General features: G+C 44.1%; 2 protein-coding genes across 2 annotated transcripts; one reads left to right on the forward strand and one right to left on the reverse strand.

The window, feature by feature from the left end:
• Nucleotides 1-615: 615 nt before the first annotated feature.
• On the reverse strand, nucleotides 616-3,670 carry TRMT112 (tRNA methyltransferase activator subunit 11-2). Its single transcript, XM_060689574.2, has 4 exons — nucleotides 3,463-3,670; nucleotides 1,907-2,008; nucleotides 1,548-1,640; nucleotides 616-851 (listed from the first exon to the last, which is right to left on the reverse strand). The coding sequence occupies exons 1-4, from the start codon at nucleotides 3,541-3,543 to the stop codon at nucleotides 750-752; spliced, it is 378 nt and encodes a 125-aa protein (XP_060545557.1). The 5' UTR covers nucleotides 3,544-3,670; the 3' UTR covers nucleotides 616-749.
• A 2,216-nt stretch (nucleotides 3,671-5,886) lies between these two features.
• PRDX5 (peroxiredoxin 5) lies at nucleotides 5,887-15,454 on the forward strand. The gene is made up of 6 exons (XM_034425344.3): nucleotides 5,887-6,157; nucleotides 7,841-7,975; nucleotides 8,754-8,885; nucleotides 13,406-13,444; nucleotides 13,752-13,816; nucleotides 14,779-15,454. The coding sequence occupies exons 1-6, from the start codon at nucleotides 5,996-5,998 to the stop codon at nucleotides 14,882-14,884; spliced, it is 639 nt and encodes a 212-aa protein (XP_034281235.1). The 5' UTR covers nucleotides 5,887-5,995; the 3' UTR covers nucleotides 14,885-15,454.
• Nucleotides 15,455-15,852: the final 398 nt, after the last annotated feature.

Raw genomic sequence — 15,852 nt, forward strand, 5'->3', positions numbered from 1 at the left:
TTACATTTGAGTCAAAAAAAATTTTTTTGTTCCTGGGCAGATTTTTTTCTGATCCCGGCATCAAGCGTTTTCTTCCTCTGGGAGCAAAAACACTCGATTTTTAAAAACACCTAATAACAACATTTTTAAGCATGGAATTCCACCCCGAACCACATTCTAGCATCCGTTGTTACATTTGAGTCAAAAAAAATTTTTTTGCTCCTGGGCAGATTTTTTTCTGACCCCGGCATCACGCGTTTTCTTCCTCTGGGAGCAAAAACACTCGATTTTTAAAAACAGCTAATAATAACATTTTTAAGCATGGAATTCCACCCCAAATCACATCCTAGCATTCATTATTACATTTGAGTAAAAAAAATTTTTTTGCTCCTGGACAGATTTTTTTCTGACCCCGGCATCACGCGTTTTCTTCCTCCGGCAGCAAAAACACTCGATTTTTAAAAACAGCTAGTAATAACATTTTTAAGCATGGAATTCCACCCCGAGTCACATCCTAGCATCCGTTATCAAATTTGACTTTTTTTTTTTTGCTGGTGCTGCCGAAGAAATGAGTCGTTAAGTCAAGGTCAGTTTCCAAACAGATCTGCTAAAACACCAATCCAACATCGTGAGGTATGCATTTAAGCATTCAGATTTATTTACACAACACAAATCAAACAATAATGCAAAAACTGTTGCAAGGAAGTTAATAGTTCTCTTTCCTCCATCCCCCCAGACCCCTTCTAGTGCCTGTTTGATAGCAGAAAAGCTCACGTCTCGTCTTCGCTCAGCAACATGTTCGGTATGCCCTTAGTAATGGGAAATTCCCGTCCAGTATCTGGACATTTCAGAATACCTTCGATCACCTCCACCTAAACAATGAAAAAGGGAATCAGTGGGGAAGGGAGGGAGGGAGGAAAAAAAGATATAAAGAAAGGAGAAAGGAAAGAAAGAAAAGGAGGAAAGAAGGAACGGAGACAGAAAAAGAGGAAAGGACAGGAGGAATAGAAAGAAAAGGAAAGAAGGAAAGGAAAGGAAAAAGGAAAGGAGGGAGGGAGGGAGGAAGGAAGACAGAAAAAGAGGAATGGAGGAATAGAAAGAAAAGGAAAAAAGGAAAGGAAAAAGGAAAGGAGGGAGGGAGGAAGGAAGACAGAAAAAAGAGGGAAGGAAAGGAGGGAGGGAGGGAGGAAGGAAGACAAGAAAGGAAAGGTGGAATGGAAAGAAAAGGAAAGAAGGAAAGGAAAGGAGGGAGGGAGGAAGGAAGGGAGAAAAAAGAAAGGAAAGGAGAAAGGAAAGTAAGAATATATAGAAAAGGAAAGAAGGGAAGGAGGGAGGAAGGAAGGAAGATAGAAAAAAGAGGAAAAGAAAAGGAGAAAGGAGAAGAAAGGAAAGAAGAAAAGGAAAGGAAAGGAAAAGGAAGGAAGATGAGAGGGTGGAAGAAATAGAGGGAAGGAAGGGAGGGAGGAAAGGAAAGGAAAAGAACAAGCTGCTGTTTTGGGACAAATGAGATTCTCCTGACATGGCTGGATGTGTTCCGTGAATTAAGGGAGAATGAAATGGTTTCAAACCTCCATCAAGACATGATGGACTTTCCGAAGAAAATCTTCATTTTTCTCGTAGTCGGGGATAAGCTCGGAAGGAAGGTCGGAGCGGTGACCCAGCTGAAAAGGAAGGAAGATCAGCTGTCATTTTCAACCGCTGGCTGTGATTGTCTCCTACCAATAAGCTTCCAAGGGCCACCTGGCTTTCCCTAACCTGCCATACACATGTGCCCTGGGCAACTTGCAAGAAAAGAAATATAAAAAAGATGCCCACATTTGAAAAAAAATGCAAGACAGGGTTAATAACCCCCAGCTGCCTAGAGGAAGAAGGAAGAGCTGGAGCCCCTTTTCTCCTTCTGCACCCCAATACCGGCCGAGGAACTTACACTTTCGGCAGCGCCCACCAGAGCTGCCCATTCAATTTTGGGCACCATCCGTGCCGTGAACTCTGGGTTGAAATCGATATCGTTCACCTTCACCTCCGTAGCCTGTGGGCACAAAACAAAGAAAGGTCAGTCTAAGGATATCCTAAAAACAAGGATTATGGTCCAATTAATTAATAGAGAATAGAATAGAACAGAATAAGTAGATAATAAAATAAAGAATAGAATAGAATAAAAAAAATAATAAAATAGATAAGATAATAATATAATAGAATAATAGAATAGAATAGAATAATAGAATAGATAATACAATAGAATAAGAAGTAGATAATAGAATAGAGAATAGAGAATAGAGAGTAGAATAGAATAGAATAGAATAGAATAGAATAGAATAGAATAGAATAGAATAGAATAGAATAGAATAGAATAGAATAGAATAGAATAGAATAGAATTCTTTATTGGCCAAATGTGATTGGACATACAAGGAATTTGTCTTAGGTGTATATGCACCTAAAACGTAAGTACATAAGGAGAATAAAATACATTCATCAAGAATAAAAAGATACAAACACTGAATATAATAGAATAGAATAAAATAGAATAGAATAGAATAGAACAGAATAGAACAGAACAGAATTCTTTATTGGCCAAATGTGATTGGACACACAAGGAATTTTTCTTGGTGCATTAGTGATAGTCAAGGTCACTAATAAACTATCAAATCGTACCAGGAAACAAATAAAAACAATATAAATTGAAAGATACAAGCAACATGGTTATAGTCATAAGCGGGAAGAGATAGATACTAGGAAGGAAGAGAATAATAATAATAATAATAATAATAATAATAATAATAATAATAATAATACAGTCTTAGTAAATTATTTGATAGTGTTGTGGGAATTAGTTATTAAGCAGAGTGATGGCTTTTGGGAAATGGCTATAGAAATCGAACCAAATAAACAAACAAACAAGCAGCCAGGCAGGGGATGATGGGATCACAAAGCAGGATGCTGCACAGTTCCTTTGCTTTAAATTGGGAGCCTCCCATGTCAGATTCAGGACTACCAGACCCATCTTTAAAGAGCCAGTTCGGTTTCTCTCTCTCTCTCTCTCTTTTTAATTTTCTTTCTTTCTGCTCAATCTCAGAAACCTTAAAGGAGGGGTGGGGGGGGGGAAGCTGGGGATGATGGGAGTTGTAAAGGATAAGGATAAGGATAATTTTTATTTCTATACCGCCCCTCTCCCGAAGGCCTCGGGGCGGTGTACAGCCAGGTAAAAACACAATACAAATATCACAATTTCGATTTTAAAAAATTATTAAAAAGTATTACATTTAAGGCCAATTAACTTAAAAAAATCCAGTGCAGCAGGAGAATGCAAAACTGGGGCGGGGGAGGGGAGGGAGGAGGGATTGTTTGACTGGGCTGGGTGATGGGAGTCGGAGTGCAGCCCCTAACAGGCCTTAAATGATGGGCTATGTAGTCCACAGCCTGCTGGGAAGCATGGGTTGGGTGGGTGGGAGGGGGAGGGGGGGCGTTTTGCCATCCTCGCTTACCTTTATGAGAAGGGGGAACCCTCCCCCGGGCCGCACGCCCCGCACGTGCGAAGTGAGCATGTTGTGGGTCAGGAGTTTCATGGTTTTTTTCGGTCCACCGAACGAGCAAAAGACACGTGCAAAGGGGGCGGGGAAGAAATCCCTATCGGACCGCTTCCGGTTTGGGGGGGTAAACAAACGCCGCTGGGTTTTTCCGCTCACTTCCGGCGCACTTGTGCAACGCTCGCTTAGGTCCTCCCGGGAAACGCGACCCGCGTGCAACATGGTTCCGGGCGCTGCCAAGCCCCTAAATCAGTGTTTAGCTTGAAGATGGGTGGACTTCAACTCCCACAATCCCCCAGCCAGCAGCGCTGGCTGGGGGATTCTGGGAGTTGAAGTCCACCCATCTTCAAGCTTCCAAGGTTGAGAAACACTGCCCTAAATGGGTTGTTTTTTGTTTTTGTTTTGCGAAAAGCGGGAGGATTCGCATTCGGGACCAGCGACGGGTGCGGAGGCTACTACCTTTCCCCAGCAGAAGGACTTTGGGCCAGCAATTCTCGCTCTCAGCCCAATCTACTACAGCCTACAAACTTTTTGAAAAAATTTAGATTTGTCACCATTTCATGTATGAATAACCATGTTTCTATCTATATCCGTTATCTAAGACACGCATGACAACATAAATGATATAAAATAAAAAATTAAGAATAAAAAAAAAACGTTTAAAAATCCACCTCACAAGGTTGTTGTGCGGAAGAGAGGAGAGGAGGCAGAAGGAGCCTTATATACTGCATGTTCGCCGCCTTGAGTTATTTCTACAAATAATAAAGGCAGGATAGAAATAAATTTAAAAAAAAACTCAAGGTACCCTGTATAAATGCTCTTTCCTCCTCCTATTTTCTCACCAACAACAACCCTGAAAGGTAGGTTGGACCAGTAAATTGGTCCAACCTACCAGTAAACTTGCCCAGTGGATTCTGAAAAATAAAAAAAAGCCACATGTGCGGGCAAACCCGGCTGGAACAAACATCTGGCCCATTTTTTTTTGTCCGATAGAAAGTCCTCGAGTTATAACCACAACTGACCCTATAATTTCTGTTGCCAAGACAAGACAGTTGTTAAGTGGGTTTGTCCCGCAGTTTAGGCCTTTACTTGCTACAGTGGTTAAGTGGTTAAGAGCCTTGGTAGTACAGTGGTGTAAGGCGCCCTGTTATTAAGCTGGTTATTAAGACCAGCTGCCTGCAATTACTGCGAGTTCAATTCTCACCAGGCTCAAGGTCGACTCAGCCTTCCATCCTTTCTAAGGTAGGTAAATTGAGGACCCGGTTTGTGGGGGCAATACGCTGACTTTGTATAAATATACAAAAGTATGAAGGCTGTTGCTTAGCGCATTGTAAACCGCCCTGAGTCTCCGGAGAAGGGCGGCATCTAAATCAAATTTAAAATTGAAAAAAATAAAATTAAAATTAAAGTCATTTGCTGCAATTGCTAAGTTAGTCACCCGGTTGTTAAGTGATCTTGGACTACAAGCCCCATCAGCCTGTACCTGCAAAGGCTAGGAATGGGAGGATTTGACAAGATGCCGAGCGAAGCATCATTAAATAATTTTTTTTTAAAAAAAGGGACCAAGCTTGCAACGATTTCTGTATTTATTTACATCCCAAATAATTGCAATTCCCAAAACGGATGCATTGCAATGCCTAGCCTGATCTATTGCAATCCCCAATTATTATTATTTTTTGCAATATATATATATATATATATATATATATATATATATATATATATGTATATATTTATTTATTTATTTGTGTGTGTGTGTGTGTGTGTGTGTATAGCGCTTCTACCCTTTTAAGGATATATCCACAATTACACGGGAAGAAACCCGAAATATTAACTTTACACACATACATACCCGTGAAAACTTACATAAACATATATATATATATACCCCTAGTTGTTAAGTGATCTTGGACTACAAGCCCCGTCAAGCTGTACCTGCAAAGGCTAGGAATGGGAGGATTTGACAAGATGCCGAGCGAAGCATCATTAAATAATTTTTTTTTTAAAAAAAAGGGACCAAGCTTGCAACGATTTCTGTATTTATTTACATCCCAAATAATTGCAATTCCCAAAACGGATGCATTGCAATGCCTAGCCTGATCTATTGCAATCCCCAATTATTATTATTTTTTGCAAAATATCTATATCTATATCTATATCTATATCTATATCTATATCTATATCTATATCTAATCTATATCTATATCTATCTATCTATCTATCTATCTATCTATCTATCTATCTATCTATCTATCTATCTATCTATCTATCTATCTTTGCAAATCAATAAATCAATCATGTTTAAGACTATAATACAATAAAATAATTGCATCCCTCAGCTTTTCTCTTCCTCCCAGCCACCCACCCACCCACCCCACGGGAAGCAAAACCTCGAGGCGCGTGCACGGTCGGGGGGGGGGACGCGCGCGCAAAGGAAGCCCCGGGCGCCAGAGAGCGGCCCCCGAAAAACTTCAAAAGGTTGCGCGTTGCCATGGCTGCCGTCACTCACGGGATTTCCATGGCAACGGGGTGGAACCGGACGGGGGCGCTGGGGCGAGCCTGTTGGGGACCCGGGGCGGCTTCCCTGCTTGCGAATCGCGGGGGGACCCGGCGGGCCTTTGCTTCGGGAGCCGCGGCCATGGCGGCCCTTAAGGTGAGTGCAAAAATAAAAATAAAAAATAATAATAATCATTCAAACAATCCGTGCAAAGGGGCATTTTTTTGCTGATCGTGCAAATTTGCACGCTTTTTTTTTTTTTAGGAAGGGGGGGGTTGCTTGATTTGCAAACAGCTGCGTGCATTGCACACCCCCCCCCCCGTGCAATGCCCTCCAAAGAGTAAGGTTAGGAAGCAACAGTCCTTCCCTCCTTTTGCAAAGTCACCGTCGTGCAAGGGATCAGTGCAAAAGGAGATGGTTAATGGTGTCATTTGCACGCTTGGGGGGGTGGGTGGGGTGGGGGTTCGCCTCCTGATGTGCCAACAGCTGGGTGCAATGACCTTGAACTGGTCTTAGTCACCCCCCCCTTCCCCCTGTGCAAGGAAGCCCTTCAAAGGGACACACTGTTAATGGTGCAATTTGCACTTTTGGGGGGGGGGGTGTTTTCTCCTCATCTGTCAACAGCTGGGTGCAGGGACCCCCCCCCAAAAAAAACAAGGGTGCAGATTCAGTGCTAAATGATAAGCATGCCATACTTGATTTGATGAAATGCTGGTTATTAAGACCAGCTGCCTGCAATTACTGCGAGTTCGAATCTCGCCAGGCTCAAGGTTGACTCGGCCTTCCATCCTTTCTAAGGTAGGTAAAATGAGGACCCAGTTTGTGGGGGCAATAAGCTGACTTTGTATAAAATATACAAAAGTATGAAGGCTATTGCTTAACGCATTGTAAGCCGCCCTGAGTCTCTGGAGAAGGGCGGCATATAAATCAAATTAAAAAAAAATAAAAAATGCCAGGATGTTGTATAAACTGGGTTTTGCAAAGCTTGCCGTATGTTGGCTACTCGGCGGAGCTAAGCCAGCATGTCGCTTCGTTCCTTTCTTGACCTATTGAGACATAGAACAACTGACATTCCGTCCTCACGAACCCAACCTGTTTCCAAATGCAACCTGTCGTTTACAGAGAGGCAAGTCCTCGGCTTACAAACGGCTCTTCGATTGACCGAAGTTACCAACGGCGCTGGAAAAAAAAGGGGCTTACGACACTTTTTCCACAGTTAGCGACCGTTGCGGCGTTCCCCGGGGTCAAAATTCAGGCGCTTGGCAACTGACCCGTATTTATGACGGTTGTAGTGGGAGGGGAGGAAGGGGGGGGTCACGTGATCCCTTTTTGCGACCTTCTGAGGAGCAAAGCCGACGGGGGAAGCCGGATTCGCTTAACGACCATGTGGCTCACTTAACAACGGAAGCGATTCCCTTAACAATTGTGGCCCAGAACGATTGTAAAAATGGGGCAAGGCTCACTTAACAAATGTTTCACTTAGCAGCCACATAAATTTTATTATTTATTTATTTATTTATTATATTTCTATACCGCCTTTCTCCCGTAGGACTCAAGGCGGTGTACAGTCAAGAAAAATATAGACACACAAACATCATAAAATTGCTAATTAAAATTATTACTTAGTTTGGTCAGTTAAATAAATAAATTGAGGAGGAGGGGGGGCTTCAATTGTGGTCGTAAGTCCAGGACCAGCTGTAGAAAGGAAGAGAGTATAAACAGAACAGAAGTTGTCCTGGGGGGTGTGTGTCATGTGATCCCCTTATGCAACCTGATAGGCAAGGCATGCTGACTGGGGAATTCTGGGAATTGAAGTCAGGCGCTGCTTTCTTTTGACAGGTTGGGGACAAGCTGCCCAGTGTGGAGGTCTACGAAGGAGACCCTTCCAACAAAGTGAACCTGTCCAGCCTCTTCAAGGGGAAAAAGGGCATTCTTTTTGGGGTGCCGGGTGCCTTCACCCCCGGTTGTTCCAAAGTGAGTAAGAATCTTATTTTAAGAATCCTCCAGAATTGGAAATTTGAAGTCGGAGGCAGGGGGTGGGTGGGACTACATGATCTCCCGGGTCCCTTCCAACTTGTTACCGTTCCAGAGAGCACCATAAAACTCAAAACAAAGTTGTGAGGACTTTCATAACGGTAGCCCTTGACTTAACAACAGCTTTGTTTAGTGGCTGTTGAAAATTACAAGATTGTAAAACCGGGCGCAACTGCTTAACGACTGCATAGCAATAGACGTTCCAGTCCCAGTTGCGGTCATTAATTTGAGGAATACCCGAATCTTGTTTCCAGCTATGTAATACTCAAAAGAGGACACTGCATAAAGAAACTTTACAAGCAGTCCTCGACTTAACGACAGTTCGTGTGGTGGCCTGGGAAGTGACAACGGTATTGAAATAAAGTGACTTTAACGACCATTTTTCACACTTAACGACCGTTGCAACGTCTCCCTGGTCAACGTGATCAAAATTCAGACTGACTCATATTTACGACACGTTGCAGTGTGTGTGTGTCATGTGATCCCCTTTTACGACCTTCAGGCAAAGTCAACGGAGAAGCCAGATTTACTTAGCAACCGTGTTCCTAACTTAGCAACTGCAGTGATTCAGTTAACAACGATGGCAAGAACGGTGGTTAAAACGGGGCAAAATTTACTGGACAGCTGTCTCTCTCTTAGCAAGACAAATTTTGGGCTGAATTGCGGTCGTACGTCGAGGATTATCTGTAATTCTTTTCTGTTTTGTGTCCGATGACAGACGCATCTACCTGGCTACGTGGAGAAAGCTGGACAACTGAAGGGCAAAGGAGTTGAGATCATTGCTTGCTTATCAGTCAACGATATCTTTGTGATGAACGAATGGGGAAAGGCTCACCATGCCGAAGGAAAGGTAAAAAAAAAGGGGGGGGGTGGGGGGTAGGATAGGAGATTCCCCCCCCCCCCGTTTAATTTTTCCAAGCCACAAAGCATTGGGGACAAAATGTACATCAAATGTTTCTCAACCTTGGGAATTTTAAGAGGTGCGGACTTCAACTCCCAGAATTCCTCAGCTGAGAATTCTGGGAGTTCTGCAGCCAGCATGCTGGGGATTTGTGGGAGTTGAAGTCCACCCATCTCAAAGCATTCTGGTTAGGGAATTCTGGGAGTTAATATCCAGCAATCTTAAAGCATTCTGGTTAGGGAGTTTGGGGAATCAAAGTTCACCATTCTTAAAGCAGGCTGGCTGGGGGATTCTGGGAGTTGAAGTCCACCCATCTTCAAGCATGCTAGTTGGGGGATTCTGGGAGATGAAGTCCACCCATCTTCCAGCATGCTAGTTGGGGGATTCTGGGAGTTGAAGTCCACCCATCTTCCAGCATGCTAGTTGGGGGATTCTGGGAGTTGAAGTCCACCCATCTTCAAGCATGCTAGTTGGGGGATTCTGGGAGATGAAGTCCACCCATCTTCAAGCATGCTAGTTGGGGGATTCTGGGAGATTAAGTCCACCCATGTTAAAGCATGCTGGCTGGGGGATTCTGGGAATTGAATTCCACTCATCTTCAAGTTGCCAAGTTTGAGCCACACCTTGTTTTGAAGGCGTGAGTAACATCTGGGAAAATTCTAGGGAGCCTGAAAATGGAAATACTTAAATCAACCAGACATATTTCATTTTGCTCTTTGCAAGATTATGCAAGATTCCTCTTGTTCCTCAGTTTTATATAACCGAATATGATTCATAATTCATCGTGCGGTCGCCAGATGTCACAGATGGGAAGATTCAGAGAAACGCTTTCTTGGCAACTTGAGTTTATATCAACCTGCCCGCCCACCTTCCTACCCTCTCTTTTCGTTCTCTTTATGTACACATTCTGGAATTTATTTGCGGCGAGATTTATTTCCTTCCCTCAGAGCAGGAACCCAACACAAGTCGACAAAAAGTGCTGCCAAATTATAATTCTTCATCTTGCCAGAGAGAATGAAAAATATCTGGGTTTTTTTTTTCCTTCCCCCCCATCGGCTTGATGTTTTTCAGAGACGTCGACTGCAACTGTGTTAGTTTTCTGCTGCCGCCTTCCTTAGGTTGATATAAAGGTATGTGCGAATGACCTTGGAGGCAGGAGGAAAACCTGCAGATTTTTTGGCTTTGCGTGTACAATGTACAATGCAGGTAGCCCTCGACTTACGACCATTATTCAGCCCAACAGCTGTTAAGTGAGGTTTGTCCCATTTTACATCCTTTCTGGCCACCGTTAAGTGAATCGTTGCAGTGGAACCGTCGTAAATGTGAAATCAGTTGTCATGCATCACGTGACCATGGGGATGCTGCAATGGTTGTAAGTGTGAAAAATGGTCATACGTCGGTTTTTTCAGTGCCGTTGTAACTTTGAACGGTCGCAAAGTGAACGATTGTAAGTCGAGGACTACCTGTATTACATACTTAGTATTACAGCCATCTCGTTTACAGCCAGAGAATCTAGGGAGGGTCCCTTCTGAGCCTCTTGCCCTGCCTGTTATACATCTGAGGGCTAAGTTGTCTCTTATCCGACTGTTCCTGGGTAGGGTTTCTTTGCTTCGCCTCCCAAGGTCTTTCCCACATACCTGCACCCTTCTGAACTCTTCTCATAGATCTAGATTCTCCTTCCCTTCCTTTACATCCCAAGACAGTCTAGGGAGGGTCCCTTCTGAACTTCTTTCTCCATCCATTATGTAGCTGAGGGCTCAACCGTCTCTTCTCTGACCCTTCTCTTGGCATCTTTTCATCCATCCCTCAGAGTCTTTCTCACACACTATTACAGCCATCTCCTTTATAGCTCAAGAAACTAGGGAGGGTCCCTTCTGAGCCTGTCCATTATGCAGCCAAGGGCTCGGCTGTCTCTTATCTGACTGTTCCCTGGGTAGCATCTCTTAACCTGTCTCCCAAGGTCTTTCTCCTTTACATCCTGGGAAACTAGGGAGGGTCCCTTCTGACTCTTTTGCCTTGTCCATTATGCAGCTGAGGGCTCGGCTGTCTCTTATCTCTGTTCCCTGGGCAGCATCATAGCCCCGTCTCCCAAGGTCTTCCCCACATACCATTCCAACCGTCTCCTTTACATCCTGAGAAACTAGGGAGGGTCCCTTCTGAGTCTTTTGCCCTGTCCATTATGAAGCCGAGGGCTCAGCTGTCTCTTATCTGACCGTTCCCTTGGCGGTGAGTGTTTCTCCGCCCGGTTTCCCCCCGAGGTCCATAACCATGACGCCAGGTTGGATCTGCGGTTTTGAAAGGAGCATGCGTGCTTTCTCAAAATACGCCCGTCCTACTGGTATCAGATGAAGTCAATCGCTCTCCGTCGACGATGCCACAGCCGCTGCCAAGCCAGGGAGAAGAACTAATAACAAGAACTAATAAATAACCACATCCGATCGGAGTGCTTGGAAGCAAAAGCTTTTAACGTCGTTGTGGTTTTTTTTTTGCTTTTCAATAACACCCGGTAAGTCTGAAATTCTGTCGGAAGTGGGCATCTATGAGTCAAGTATTTTCTTTTCCTGTTTTCACCTCCTACACACACACACACACACTTCAGAGGCCCAGCAGGATGCAAAGATGAGCAGACACACCTGAATATTCTCCTAATAGTAGCTACAGTGGGGCCATGTCTCTGTAGCTGGAGGCTCTTAGCTAGCCAACGTTGCTTCTTAACGTCTGCGGAGAGTCTCAGTCATCCAGGTCGTGGTTGTCCCAAAGGCAACTGGCTTTTTCTTCGAAGACATTTCGCTTTCCATCCGAGCACCTTCTTCAGCTCCGACTGGATGGAGGGGAACGGAAGTATCGATACTCCTTGCAGACGGCTGGTCATTTGCATCCTTTTTAGGGGGTCCTAGAGGCCACTTGGAGGTTTATCTGTGTCCTCAGGGTCACCTGAGTGGGGCAAATGGGGTGTGGAGCTTTCTTGGAACTGCTGAAAGAACCGTGTGGTAGACTGATCGTCGTATCCCTCCGCCTCTGTTGAGAGAGAACTAAGTTCTTAGTTCTTAGAACTAAGGAGAAATTTCCTGACAGCTAGAACGATTAATCAGTGGAACAACTTGCCTCCAGAAGTTGTGGATGCTCCAACACTGGAAGTTTTTAAGAAGAGGTTGGACAACCATTTGTCTGAAGTGGTGTAGGGTTTCCTGCCTAAGCAGGGGGTTGGACTAGAAGATCTCCAAGTCCCTTCCAACTCTGTTATTCTATTCTATTCCATTCCATTCCATTCCATTCCATTCCATTCCATTCCATTCCATTCCAATTTCTCAGCCGGGTATTTTCCTACATAAACCAAGATTTTCAAAATGCAGCCATAGCTCAGTGAAATCACATCGACTAGTTCTAGGCTTTATCAGACAGACAGCAAGCAGTTTGCTGCCTTTTGGGAGACAAATATAGATCTATTTCAGACTAATTAGTCCTCATCAGTTAGCCACACCCTCATAAATGGCCTACGATAAGAGAAGAAAACAAATACTTGACTTCTACAGGGAGGAAACGTGATATATATATACATATACATATACATATACATATACATATACATATACATACACACACCTTTATTAACATTTAAAATCCAAAACTACAAGTTAAAATACATCTATAACAAAAATACATTTTTGTTATCATCTTTTTTTTTTTTAATTTGATTTATATGCCGCCCTTCTCCGGAGACTCAGGGCGGCTTACAGTGCGCTAAGCAATAGCCTTCATCCTTTTGTATATTTATACAAAGTCAGCTTATTGCCCCCACAAACTGGGTTCTCAATTTACCTACCTTAGAAAGGATGGAAGGCTGAGTCAACCTTGAGCCTTGGCGAGATTCGAACCTGCAGTAATTGCAGGCAGCTGGTCTTAATAACAGGGTGCTTTAGACCACTGTACTACCAAGTCTTCTATTCTTTTGACATAAACGGCTTCTATGACCCCCTCCAGCGAGTCCTCTCTTGTTGCCTCATAATGCAAGGAATGTGAGTTAATGAGCCGAGAGGGTTGGGCAGAGACCAACCCCGGGAGAAAAGACATTTTAATGGATAATTGGGGCAGCTTTTGCCGCTGCTTGCTTGGAGCTCCAGAGGGAATTTCACAGAACACCTCTGAGCAACTGAAACAGCAATGATTTCTCGGCCCGCCTTTCCCAAGGGCAAAATAATTTAATTTTCAAATTGCTGCACGGTATGTGGTTTGCCCCTTAGCTACAACCCCAGCCTTAGCCAAACTTGCCCGGTGCGTGCCATCATCGTGCCCAGACAAATGGACTGGGGTGTTTCCTTTTCTGTTTTCTTTTTGCCTTTAAAACTTTTCCTGCAAATAATTTGGCCTTTTTTTTTTCCCCTCCCTAAGGGGGGCGCTAAACCATGGTTGGGAGAGAGGCTAAGGATTTGCTCCCTATTGTGATTTTGTTTGTTTTCTTGTCTTCGCAGGTGCGGATGCTGGCTGATCCAACGGGATCGTTTGGGAAGGTACGGAAATACCTGGCGAGGTGGGGGGGGGTTCGGGCTCTGGACTAGGACAGGGGAGACCCAGGGTGCTGGGATTATGGATTTGGACTGGCCCCAAATCCCCCAGCTGGCATTCATGGCTAACGCGGGACTAGAACTCACCGTCCTCTGGTGATTGGCCCAAAGTCACCCAGCCGGCTTTCATGTCTAAGACAGAACTAGAACTCATCATCTCCTGCTTTCAAATCTGGTGTTTTAACCACTAGACCAAACTGCCTCAAATCTCCCAGACGCTGAAGGTCAACCCCAATTTTGCTTTTTCCCACAGGCCACGAACCTTCTCCTTGACAAGGACTCTCTCCGACAATTGTTTGGGACGAACCGATCCAAAAGGTCTGAGAGCTAGAAATTGCATTTTGTGTGTGTCTGTGTGTCCGTGTGTGTGGATGCCTTCCCTTCCAAAACCTTTACAGGCATCCTTCAAGCTACAACCACGATGATCACCTTCTTTTAAAGACCCTGTAATCCCTTGCGGGGTGGAGCCTAGGCAACTGAATGGAACAGTGTTTACTGGCCGGATGCCTTTCCTGTTGCCAGGGCGGAGTTTTGTTCAGCAGATTAATATTCTCATTGTGCCCAGAGAGAGAAATATCTGCCTCTACCTAGGATCGAACTCACAGCCTCCTGATTGTGAGGCGAGAGCTCCACCTCTAGGCCACTGCCAACTCTACAACCACAATGGAGTTCTGTTTGCTAAGTGAGACGTTTGTTCAGTGAGTTTTCTCCCATTTTACGACCTTTCTTGCCGGGTTGGTTAAGTGCAGTTGTTCAGTTAGCGACACGGTTGCTAAGTGAATCCGGCTTCCCCGTTGACTTGGCTTGTCAGAAGGTGGCAAAAGGGGGGTCATGTGACTCCGGCGCACTGCGACTTGTCATAAATATCTATATTTTGATCACGTGACTGTGGGTTGGCCACAAAGGTCATAAGTGTGAAAAATGGTCATAAGTCACTTCTTTCAGTGTCGTTGTAACTTCGAATGGTCACTAAACAAACTTGTATGTTGAGGACTACCTATATTAATTTTTTTTAAAAAACTAGCCATCGACAGACAAATAGAGATAAACCACATTTACATACCTTTCAAAAGAGTCAATGAAAAAAGCTATTACTACACAGCCTGGTTGAATCTTCTCAACTCTACCTTGATTCCTTCCTGTATCTCCAAATAAGACCTTCTCAATCCAGTTTTTTTTTTAAAAAAAATGCCAGATGTTATCTTTTCCACCAATTATTTTTCTTCCCATCTCCCTCCCAGTTTCATCCTCTTTCCACTCCTTTTTTCCCCCCCCCCCAGGTTCTCCATGGTGGTGGAAGACAGCATGGTGAAGTCCCTCAACGTGGAAGAGGACGGGACGGGACTGACCTGCAGCCTGGCCAGCAACATCGTCTCCCAGCTGTGAGGCCCATCTTAGCCGTCTGTTGCTGATCTTAACCCTGGTGGGAACCCACCCTACAGCATCAGTTGGTTCCTACAGGTTGATGGTCCTTGAGGTGTTTTGAAATCGGCTCAGGATGGCGCACAAGAGATGGGAGTTATGTGTGTTTACATAATTATGGAGTCCTTGGTTACTTTGAGCTTGTTTTCCTTGCGGACGTTTCATGACCCATCTAGGTAACATCATCAGTGTTAGGAGTGTGGGGTTTACTCTCTGTTTATATACTAGTGGCTTTCCTTGTAAATGTTCTTCTTGTTAGTTTCTTGATTAGACAGTTTATTGTTCGATTGTCAAGAATTGATAGCGGCAAGTCCTTTTATATAGAAAGAGCAAACCGCACACGCCCTTCTAGCACGGATGACGTTACCTAGTTGGGTTATGAAAAGTCCACAAGAAAACCCACCAAGCTCAGAGAGCACCAAAGGACTCCACAGTTTCAACCCTGAGCTGGAAATATTCTCTTCCGTTGGTTTACGTAATTCCTTGAGCTTCTTCCCTGTTCCTCTAATAGCAAATAAATCGTCTGAAATAAAACTTGAGGTCTCAAGTCTGTTTTGGGAGGGGGTTACTTTGTCTTGGGAGTAAGGTGGTAAGCCTTACAAAAATCCAGCCACGCTCTATCTCCATCCTTCACTGGTCTGTTAGATGCTCCTTGTTGTTGTTAACAGATTAACAAGAGTAAGAAAGGGATTTTGTGGGTCATCTAGTCCAGCCCCTTGCCAAGCAGGAGACCCTACACCATTCCTGACAGATGGCTGTACAGTTCCTTCTTGAAAGCCTCCAGTGATGAAGCTCCCACAACGTTTGAAGGCAACTTCCGTTCCATGGATTTATTGCTCTCACTGTCAGAAAAATTCCTCCTTATTTACAGGTTGAATCTCTCCTTGGTCAGTTTCCATCCATTATTCCTTGTCTGGCTTTCAAAGGTGCTT

The sequence above is a fragment of the Pantherophis guttatus genome, chromosome 18 (assembly GCF_059756535.1).
Source record: "Pantherophis guttatus breed Tessera chromosome 18, ASM5975653v1, whole genome shotgun sequence".
NCBI lineage: Eukaryota > Metazoa > Chordata > Lepidosauria > Squamata > Colubridae > Pantherophis > Pantherophis guttatus.